General features: G+C 38.9%; 2 protein-coding genes across 3 annotated transcripts in view; one reads left to right on the top strand and one right to left on the bottom strand.

Moving 5' to 3' along the window:
* The first annotated feature begins 2,695 nt into the window (after positions 1-2,695).
* LOC107727047 (GTPase IMAP family member 4) lies at positions 2,696-6,954 on the top strand. Its single transcript, XM_016536801.1, has 3 exons — positions 2,696-2,758; positions 3,933-4,433; positions 6,361-6,954. Exons 1-3 carry the CDS (start codon positions 2,728-2,730, stop codon positions 6,771-6,773), a joined length of 945 nt encoding a protein of 314 aa, XP_016392287.1. The 5' UTR covers positions 2,696-2,727; the 3' UTR covers positions 6,774-6,954.
* A 978-nt stretch (positions 6,955-7,932) lies between these two features.
* Positions 7,933-11,183, bottom strand: part of LOC107727049 (ER lumen protein-retaining receptor 3) — a 10,680-nt gene continuing 7,429 nt past the window's right edge. For both annotated transcript variants that reach the window (XM_016536804.1, XM_016536805.1), the window contains 3 exons: positions 9,697-9,855; positions 9,371-9,623; positions 7,933-8,212 (listed from right to left, as the gene is read on the bottom strand). In XM_016536804.1, the coding sequence (XP_016392290.1) occupies positions 8,169-8,212; positions 9,371-9,623; positions 9,697-9,855 (456 nt within the window). In that variant the 3' untranslated portion in view covers positions 7,933-8,168. The remainder of the gene's footprint in view (positions 8,213-9,370; positions 9,624-9,696; positions 9,856-11,183) is intronic.

The raw sequence follows: 11,183 nt of genomic DNA, 5'->3' as shown, positions 1-11,183 counted from the left end.
GAACTGGGCCGTGCCGTACTGAGCCGTCCCGAGCCGAGTCGTACCACGCAGTGGAAAAGCGCCATTTGCTTCCATCGGAATGAATTAATTCTGATTGACGAATCCGAACGTAGTGTTTACATGAACGCTAAATAAAGTAATCGGGTTGATATGCGCATTTATATGTCACTAGCTTTTGATCGGATTTAATCTTTTGACATGCGCACACTGCATGAATATACAGAGTTTTATAATGACGGGACACTCATTTATGACACTTTATTCACCAGGAAGAACAGCTCGCTCCGTGCGTCATACGTCATTGCACTATTTTTACGTCACTGCACATGCGCAGTACTTTCCAGTTTCAGTTTTCAATCCGATCAAGTGTTTGCATGTCCTCTCGCTCGGATTACAAAAGGAATAAACCACCCCTTACAATCCGATCGAAATCTGAATCGGATCTGGCCAATTCAATCCGATTGACGTGGTTACATGCAGGGACGGACTGGGAGTAAAAAAAACGGCCCTGGATTATCTCCCAAATAGGCCCACCACAACTACAAACAACCGCTAATATCTCACAATATTACCGCAATCCTGTCGCATTTATAGCAAATAACATCACAAAACCCATGGTGACCCTGCTGACAAAAACAATAGAAACCATCACAAAAATTCTAATGGTTTCCACTACAAATACCATTACAAACATTACAAACCATCAAATTTTAATCATTAAAACAATTAAATAATTGTTTCCTGTAGTGTGTTTTGGGACATGTTCCATTAGGATTTAGTGGTTTTAACAATAGTATTTAACAACAATAATAGGCAACCAATTACCAGTAGAGACCAATAGGGTCCATTACAGTTTCCATTATAACCAGTGAAACCATTACAAATTCTATTGATGGTTTATATTGTTGTTGTTTACACAAAACTGAAATTGCACGTCAAAATAACACATTGTCAATATTTTTTGAGACCCCCCAAAATTTCACAAATCACGTTTTCAGGGGAGCCCATGTCTTATTAAGGGGAGCCGAGCTCCCCCTAGCTCCCCCGTAGTTTGCACCCTGTGTGTGTGTGTGTGTGTGTGTGTGTGTGTGTCATGTAAATTGGAGCAATCACCTTATAGGCTACTTCATTTACTCTATTTTCTAACTCAATAGCTCTCAAATGTAACCCGTTGTAGAATCGCTGCTGTCTCTTTATGAATGAATGGATATTCATGCCAGACAATGCTGAGTGATAAATAGCAGTGGACGCTCAGACCTGGGATTGTACTATAGTGCTATAGGCTACATGCTGTGTATAGTGAGAGAGGCGGGCAAAGGCACCCTGATGTAACTGTTCAATTTTTTTTTCTTTTCGCTTCTCCCAACCACCTTTATCTTCACGTGTTTTGCTTGCCATCACAAGCCCACTCTCCTTCACGTCAGTTTCGGTTTCTAATAAGCAAAAATAGATTGCATTAGCGCCCCCTTTTGTCGGCCGTCAACATCACTTAATCTGACACTTTTTCTTTGACGATGAACCAGCCATGACTTCTCCAGAACGTGCAGATGGCCAGTCCGCCCCTGGTTACATGGGACTTTTTTATTCTGATTGTGCTTCTTCCTATTACGATCGGATTAGTAGGGTCCATGTAAACGCAGCTACTGTAGAGTCGTGTGCTCCTACTGTTTTGTGTGAATAACCATATAAAACTATGAACGACTACTGAACCCTTTTCTGTCGATGGTCTATTGTTTTCCTGGTTATATATAACATTTAAACATTTTTATAAAAATATTAAATAAACCAAATCATCTCTGCAAGAGAATAATTTATCTGTGTGAAAAAATATAAATTATATATATATATATATATATATTGGTGCAGATTTTTTTTTACAGGTTTATAGAAACCCTGCAACATCATTCGACTGTATTCAATTCAATTGTAAAGATAAAGATTTAAGTCTATTTACATTTACATTACATTACATTTAGTCATTTAGCAGACACTTTTGTCCAAAGCGACTTACAAATGAGGACAATAGAAGCAATCAAAATCAATAAAAGAGCAATGATCTGCCAGTGCTATAACAAGTCTCAGTTAGCTTAATGCAGTACACGTAGTAATTTTTTGAATTATATAATACATTTTATTTTGCTTTTGTAAATTGTATAATAAATCAAAAGAAAACAAATAAAATACAAAAAGATTAGAAAAAGATAAAACAAGCAGTAAATTGATAGAGTGCAAGTCTAAAAGGGACCATTTTTAAAAAAGAATAGAATTAGAATATTATAGAATTTTCAAATTAATTAATTGAAAACAGCACTCAAATCCAATCTAGTGACATAATGAAAAAATATAAAAAATATTTTTTTAATAAAAAAAATTCATATTTTTGTTAAATGAATAAATATACATGTTTTAAGTGTTTTCTCTGCGATTATTAGCAGAAATTCGTTTTATTTAATAATTAGCCTACCAGAACACATTAGAAACCAAATGCACTTGAAAGATTACAGTGCGCACTTTATAAAGTATATACAAATTTACATTTAACTACATATAGCCATAGGCTACCTATTCAAATACAGGAATATGGTAAGCGTGTATCGAGTCAGCTCGTGATCTCCTCGCGTGTTGAGACGCTTTATTTCTGGGTAAATGCGCAGTGATTCTCGTGTTTCTGGATGTGTGCTGAGTTCCGTGTGTCTGTCTCTTTAAGTCTCGGTCGTGTGCGGGAATATGGCGGAGAAACCCCAGTCTTCAGCTGCTGGTGAGTGATAATAAACGCAGATCCGGATCCTGCTCTTAATCAGAGCTCCGGGACACGGCCTTATTTTAATTACGTTCATTTTCATCTCACGCAGTATTGATTTATCCTATAAAGAATGACCATAAATGTCTTATGGAGGACTATATGCTCTAAAAGCATTTTCCACTCGGATTCTCATGATAGTCTAAAATTAACCATGGTTTTATTGTAGTAAAATTGTAGTAACCATGTTTTTTTGGCGTATTGATTACCATTTGTATAACCACAGTTTTATTACAAATACTACGGTTAAACTATGTGTAGCAAAACCATGGTTAATTTGTGGTTACCATGGTTTAACTATAGTAGCCATGTTTTTTTGGTTCCATTTGTGGTTCATTTTCGTAATGATAGGGATCCAATGTTAGCATTTCTCATTGCATTCCTTTTTATTTACTTTATTTTAAAGCATTGCCCGGCATTTTGTGAAGTTTTATGTCATTTTGTTTTAATTGCGTTATTTTCCTACGAATTACTTTATTTAGGATATTTTTTTTTCCATTAATATTCTGCAGATCTCCAGATAAAAACTAAATCTGATTTACAAGCATCGACTGTTGTAATCAGTTTGCCATAATAAAATAAAACCTATCCTAGCCTATGCTTACAAAAACAATCCTTGGATTCGGAAGAATTCTAATAGGAATACCTATAATTAGAAGTCTGTCTATAACAACTTACTTCTGTATTTACATTTTATTTTCTTGCATTTTGTTATTTTATTTATTTATTTATTTGCATTTATTTTATCAGTATTTTACTCTGAATGACTATACACTTCTTAACAGTAGTTTTGTATAGCAGGGCTACAATCCCAGAAAATCTGCAATGGAAAAGAAATTGCATATATATATATATATCCTGCCTTTTTAAGTCTTATTTATTTTTCCCATTTTTATATGTATTTTTTATTTATTTATATTAATTTGTTATATGTATTTGTATTTATATGTATTTATTTTACTTTGAATGACTATACATTTAATAATAGTACTTTTTATTGCATTTTTATTCATATTAATTACTTTATCAGCTTTAGTTCTATGGAGACCTGCAGAATATTCATGAAAACACTCTTGAATAAAAACGTTTTACATAAACTATAATATAATCACGTGTCGTGTCTGTTGTGTAGGCGGGTCCGCTGAGGTCCGGATGGTTCTGTTGGGTCAGACGGGTTCAGGCCGGAGTTCATCTGGAAACACGATCCTGGGTCGCTCCGCCTTCTGGACGGACGTGTCGCCCGTGTCCGTCACCAAAAGCTGCCAGCGTTCAGAGGGCGTGGCGGATGGGCGGAGCCTGCGTGTGATTGACACCCCGGGGTTCTTCCACACCTGCCTGGGCCCGGATGAGGTGCGCGCGGAGCTGAGCCGCTGCGTGGAGCTGAGCGCGCCCGGACCGCACGCGTTCCTGCTGGTGCTGCGGGCCGGACGCGTGACGCGCGAGAGCAGCGCCGCTCTGGACTGGATTAGTGCCGCGTTCGGACCGCAGGCGCTCGGTTTCACCGTCGTCCTGATCACGTGCGGCGACGCGCTCGGAGCGAAGCCCGCGGGCGACTTCCTGAAGGAGAGCGAGGAATTATGGGAGTTTGCGTGCAGCTGTGCAGGCGGTTATCACGTGTTTGACAACACTAAAGGTACCGCCACATATTGAATTAATTATGATAATTGCAATTGCAACATTTTGGCTGCATCCGAAAACGTAGGCAGCTGACTCGCTGCCGTATGAAGCAATGACTTTGCAGGCAGTGTTTTTGCACGAAGGCACCTCATGAAACTGATTTCGGACAGGCTTCTGAGGCAGCGTAACAGTTTAATGATCTACAACAAAATAGAACAAGTTTTGATAACTAAACAAATACTTAATTTACTATAATACGGGTAACAGTTTAATGATCTACAACAAAATAGAACAAGTTTTGATAATAACTAAACAAATACTTAATTTACTATAATATGGATTTCTCGCTAGAAATAACATCAAAAGTGCAGAAAGTTAGTCAGAAATATACATTTACACACTAACTGACCACCAAACGCAACTTTCAGACGCCATCTTTATTTTTTTGCGCAACCTTCACGGAATGGAACGCACAGGATTGTGGGATATCAAAGGCAGAGAAGGATACATCTATGCTGCCTTCAAAATACGATCAGAAGAAGGTACCTCCGGAGACGGGAAGTGAAGCAGAATTTGGATTCGGAAGTGCCTTGATGCCTTCCTGCCTTGGAATGCTGCCTCCGAAGGCAGCATTTTAGAGCTTTCGGACGCAGCCTTTATCTCACAATTCTGGATTTTTTTCCCCCACACAATTTTCAGGAACAAAAGACAGAATTGTGGGTTAACTCAGAATTGTGAGATACAAACTTTGAATTGTGAGTCATAAACGCAAAAATGTGAGATATAAACGCAGAATTGTGAGACAAACTCAGAATTGCAAGATATAAACTAGGGCTGCACGATAAATCGCATGCGATATTTAACGCACATCTTATCAGTAAAGCTGCTTCTGTAATCAGCGGTAAATCTCCATCACGTGCGTGCTTTCACATGGAGCAGCATTAGCTACACAGAGCCGTTGTTCACTGACGAGCTGCGCAAAACCACGATCATATTCGCGCGATTTTTTGCGTAGCACGTCAGTGAACAACGGCTTTCTGAGCCCTAATATACACTCAGAATTGTGAGATAATTCGGAATTGCAAGATATAAACTCTGAATTGCGCTATAAACTTCCAATTAAAAAAAAACACAACTCAGAAATGCAAGATATAGACAGAATTGCGATACAAACTCAGAATTGCGAGATGTTAACTCAGATTTGCAAGACAAACTCAATTGTGAGATATAAACTCAGAATTGCAATATAATTCAGAATTGTGAGATATAAACTCAGATTTGCGAGACAGAATTGTGAGATATAAACTCAGATTTGCGAGACAGAATTGTGAGATATAAACTCAGATTTGCGAGACAGAATTGTGAGATATAAACTCAGATTTGCGAGACAGAATTGTGAGATATAAACTCAGATTTGCGAGACAGAATTGTGAAATATAAACTCAGATTTGCAAGACAGAATTGTGAAATATAAACTCAGATTTGCGATATAAACTTGCAATTTTATAAAAACAACTCAGAAATGCAAGATATAAACAGAATTGCGAGACAAACTCAGAATTGCGAGATATAAACTCAGAATTGTGAGATAATTCGGAATTGCGAAATAATTCAGAATTGTGACATATAAACTCACATTTGCGAGACAGAATTGTGAAATATAAACTCAGAATTGCGATATAAACTTGCAATTTTAAGAAAACACAACTCAGAATTGCGAGATATAAACTCAGAATTTAAAAAAAGTCAGAATTGCGAGATATAAGAAAGTCTCAACTCCATGATTGATTGTATCGAAGCAAAGTGTAACTATTTTATCATGCAGCCCTAATCTGAAAAATGCGACTATAAGGTAAGAAGATATTAAGATATTAAGAAGAAGCTGCTTTGAAACAGTGTGTATTGTGAGGAGCACTACAAAAATAAATGTGACTTGACTAAAGGTCTCGAGGAGAGGTCACAGGTCACCGAGCTGCTGCAGAAGGTCGATCTGTTGATGGAGCGTAACGCAGGAGCGCATTACACCGCCGACATGCTGCTGCAGGCTGACTCCGCCGTACGCCACATGCAGCAGAAGATTCTGGGAGATGATCAGGAGGAGGATGAGGAGGCGAGGAAGAGGGCGGAGCGTCTGTTCTGGTACGAGCTGCTGACGGCCATGGGCCGCGGTGCGGTGGAAGCGTCCGGCGTGATGGAGAAAGGGAAGGGCAAAGGGAAGAAGGTCAAAGCCGTGCAGAGGGTGGCGGCCATCGCCTCCACGCCGCTGTCAATCACAACCGCCGCTAAAGTGATGGGCGGAGCCGTGAGAGAGGGAGCCAAAGTACTGTACAAACAGAAGAAGACGCTCCTGCGCTAACACACACACACACACACACACACTTCACCTTTAGCAATACAATATAAGCAGATAAAAATACACAACATCATCACTTTCTGTAGATGTGATCAAACGTCTGCACTACGAGATAATGCATGAATCCCCCCAATACATTTTTTTTTTTTTAATAAATAATAATCTCACAAAATGTCCAGGACAATTCCACCAAAATTATATATTTTAGTCTATAGTCTATTTTAAGACCATTAATATTGTTTTGTGATATATGTAATAAAGCACTTTCGAAACATACTAAAATGCATATTTAAAATTGTATTTAGAAGTATATATATTTAATTATGATTATATACACACACAGTATAACTATACATACATGTACATATTTAGTTGTACTTAATTTATGCCGATTTTATGTTTAGACAGGATGAGAATGGAAATTATTTTAATTGTGCTAAAAACGCAAAATATTTTTTTATTTTGATTTATGGCAGCTTGAATAATAACGTCTGTTTAATGATCACGAATGTCTGATTCACTTGATGAATTAATAAAGAATGAGGAAATAAAGAGCCGTGACACGCAGATGGACTGGAGTGTGTTTCTGTGCTCATTCGCTCTCATGAACACAAGCGTTTGCTCCGCAGAGACAGAAACTCTTTATTGGCATGCTTTATAAAAACCAGGGCAGATAAACTGCCCATCTTCATTAAAAAATCATTATGCTATTGCCAGACATCTGTTATATGTCATTCTCAGACTGAAATGTGGTTTATACAAACATTCATGTTCTTCACGGGTACATTGGCACAAAAACACTCAAAGATCCCAATCAAACGTCCCTTTACAGAATGAAAAACAATTTATAGTTGGTCATAAACTAGGGTGACCATGCTTGCCATTTTTCCTGGACACGTCCTGGCCAGGATTTATATGTTGCCTAAAATATCCAGGTTTTCCTGTTTTCTTACTTGCTGAAGGTAATGATCGAAAAGTAGTTTGACCAATAACATGCAGGCATTGTACATGATTGACCAATCGCGGCACGTGAGAAGGTGGGAGCTACAGAGAACGGTCAAAGCGATGCAAAAACACGTACATATTAAGTGTGTTCGACTGGAAGCGGTGCTGCGCAGTCCGATCAGTGTGTGACAGTGTCTGCTCTCTGTCCGGGCACACACATACATATATATATATATATATATAAACACACACACACACATCCTCAAAACACTGTCTTTATGAACAGAAACACATTAAGGCATCAAAGACGAGACACGTCCAGTAGATCTGATCACTGTAAGGCACGATTACACCAGCCACACATGCAGCTCAAACACAAGAACTACAGCGGCGGCAGGTGATAATGTCACGACTGGGTGTGGCCTAATAGAGGGCGGGGCCTGATCCAACAACTCACACCGGCATTGGCAAACTCATCTTTCCACTTCCTCTCAGCACTGCAGATAGATAGATAGATAGATAGATAGATAGATAGACAGACAGACAGACGGAACAACCATAGACAGACAGATAGACAAACAGACAGACAAATGGACAGATAGATAGATAGATAGATAGATGGAAGGTTGGATGGATAGACAGACAGACGCATCAATTGATAGATCGATAGACAGATGGACAGACCGACGGATAGACGAATAGGACAGATAGATAGATGGACAAACAGACAGACAGATGGATAGACAGTCAGACGGATAGACGAATAGGACAGATAGATAGATGGACAGACAGACGAATAGGACAGATAGATAGATGGACAGACAGACAGACAGACGGACAGACAAATAGGACAGATAGATAGATGGACAAACAGACAGACAGATGGATAGACAGACAGACGGATAGACGAATAGGACAGATAGATAGATGGACAAACAGACAGACATATGGATAGACAGATGGATAGATGAATAGGACAGATAGATAGATGGACAGACAGACAGATGGATAGACAGACAGACGGATAGACGAATAGGACAGATAGATAGATGGACAAACACAGACAGATGGATAGACAGACAGACAGACGGATAGTCGAATAGGACAGATAGATAGATGGACAGACAGACAGACAGATGGATAGACGAATAGGACAGATAGATAGATGGACAAACAGACAGATGGATAGACAGACAGACAGACAGAAGGATGGATGGACAGGCAGACGGATAGAAGAATAGGATGGATAGATGGACAGACAGACGGACAGATGGAGGGACAGTTGGACAAGTAGACAGACAGACAGATAAAAGGATAGACAGACGGATGGACAGACAGATAAAAGGATAGACAGATAGATGGCCGGACAGACAGACAGAATGATAAATAGACAGACAGATGAAGGGACAGATAGACAACAGATAGACAGATGGATGCATTGATAGATAGATAGATAGATAGATAGATAGATAGACGGACAGAATGATAAATAGACAGACAGATGAAGGGACGGATAGACAGATGGACAACAGATAGATAGATAGATAAAACGAAATACAAAGAAATAACATCGATCAATAAATCATCTTCTAATTCATCTTCTGATCATTTCATGAAAACAGAGCTAAGATGAAAGTTGTGAGATGTCTGCTGACCTCTGGTGAAGTACAGATAGAAGAAATCGCAGTAGAAGATGGTCTGGACGACGCCGGACACCACGGCGATCTGGTCGAAGAATCCCTCCACGTGATAGCGCCACACCCAGTTAGCGAGGTACAGCACGCGGTATAGGCCCAGGAAGAACAGGTAGTGTGTGGTGATGGACTCGGCCTCGCCCGTCTTTGTGATCATGAAGAGCTGTGGCAGGATGGCCACCGACTCCAGATAGATGGAGAACGTCCACAGTATCTACACAAGCACAGAGATCTGTCATGACAGTGTTTCATCTTAACATCTAAAGCGCTGCGTGTTGAGCTCTGACCTCCAGCGGCGTGAAGGCGTAGTTCTCCAGGAACGACAGACCGGCCACCGGCACCAGCAGGAACTCCACGCGGAACGAGTCGCTTTCAGAGTCGTACGAGTTCCTGAAGCGGAAGAAGATGAGGCTGACGGTGGCGTACGCCAGGACCAGATACACCACCTGAGAGACAGACAGATCACAATCACTCCTCTGTCAGACAGCTCCCATCCCCAGTGGCTTTCCCTGGGATTCAAACCCACAGCCTAGTGTTGCAAGCGCCCTGTTCTACCAGTTGAGCTGCAGGAACGTAGTTTGAGTGTCTGTGGTTTGGCAGCTTCAGGAAATTAGCTGTGGGTTTGTCATGCACACTATGTCCTACAGCTTTGCATGAGTTTAGACAAATAATAATAGATGATTTCAATGGGTGGACTATGATAACAATTCAGTGCAAACATCTACTGAGCAATCACAACAGTTTCAAGATCAGCTGTGTGTGCGTTTGTCTTTTATGGAAGACCATTTCTGCCAAAAAAATTTTTAAAAATGTGCTGTGGTAAATCATAACTTTGACATAAACTATGAGATACTACGTCATATCTATGAGATAAAACATCATAATCATGTCATTAAAATAAACAATTATGAGACACCAAGTTATAATTATGAGATAAAGTAAATTATGATGTACATAGTTGAAATTGTCAAAAAGTCGTTATTATGAGATAAAATGTCAAAATTGAGATACCAAGCCATAATTGTGAGACATAAAGTCATAATTAAAAAAAATGTCTTGATTATGACTTTATCTTAGTTTTTTTTTTTTTTTTCTCATTGTTTTTGTCATGAAGATTATCTCAGTTTCAACTTTTTAATATCATAATTATGGCAATGTCATCTTGTAATTTTGACTTTTTATCTGTTTTGACTTATTGTTTTTGTCAAAATTATGACTTAATCTCAATTTCTACTTTTTAATCTCATAATTATGACTTAGTCTGTGATAATTTTTACACTTTATTTCATAATTATGACTTAGTCGCATTTATGATTTGTTCTCAATTTTAACCTTTTAATCTCATATTTAGTATGTCAATTTTGACTTTTTATCTCATAATTATGACTTAGTATCTTATAATTTTGACTTTGACAATTCTGAAATGTATCTGATAGTTTTGAATGCCATTGTTTTTATCATAATTATGACTTGACTTTTTAAAGGGGTAGTTCATTGCGATTTCACCTTTTTAACGTTAGTTAGAATGTAATGTTGCTGTTTGAGCATAAACAATATCTGCAAAGTTACGAAGCTGAAAGTTCAATGCAAACGGAGATATCGTCTTTTAAAATTCTGTCAGTTTAATGCCTACAAATACGGCTGGTAAGGACTACAACGAGCTTCTTCCCAGGTCCGTTACATCACGAACCCAGATAAACCACACCCTCGGGAAAAGGCAGCAAAGGGGGCGAGGCCATGCTGCCCTGCTTTAGAGAAGAGGAAGAGAAAACTA

This window comes from Sinocyclocheilus rhinocerous, unplaced genomic scaffold (assembly GCF_001515625.1).
Source record: "Sinocyclocheilus rhinocerous isolate Xijiao unplaced genomic scaffold, SAMN03320098_v1.1 scaffold4110, whole genome shotgun sequence".
Classification (NCBI taxonomy): Eukaryota; Metazoa; Chordata; class Actinopteri; order Cypriniformes; family Cyprinidae; genus Sinocyclocheilus; species Sinocyclocheilus rhinocerous.
This window is presented reverse-complemented; position numbering and strand designations above follow the sequence as displayed.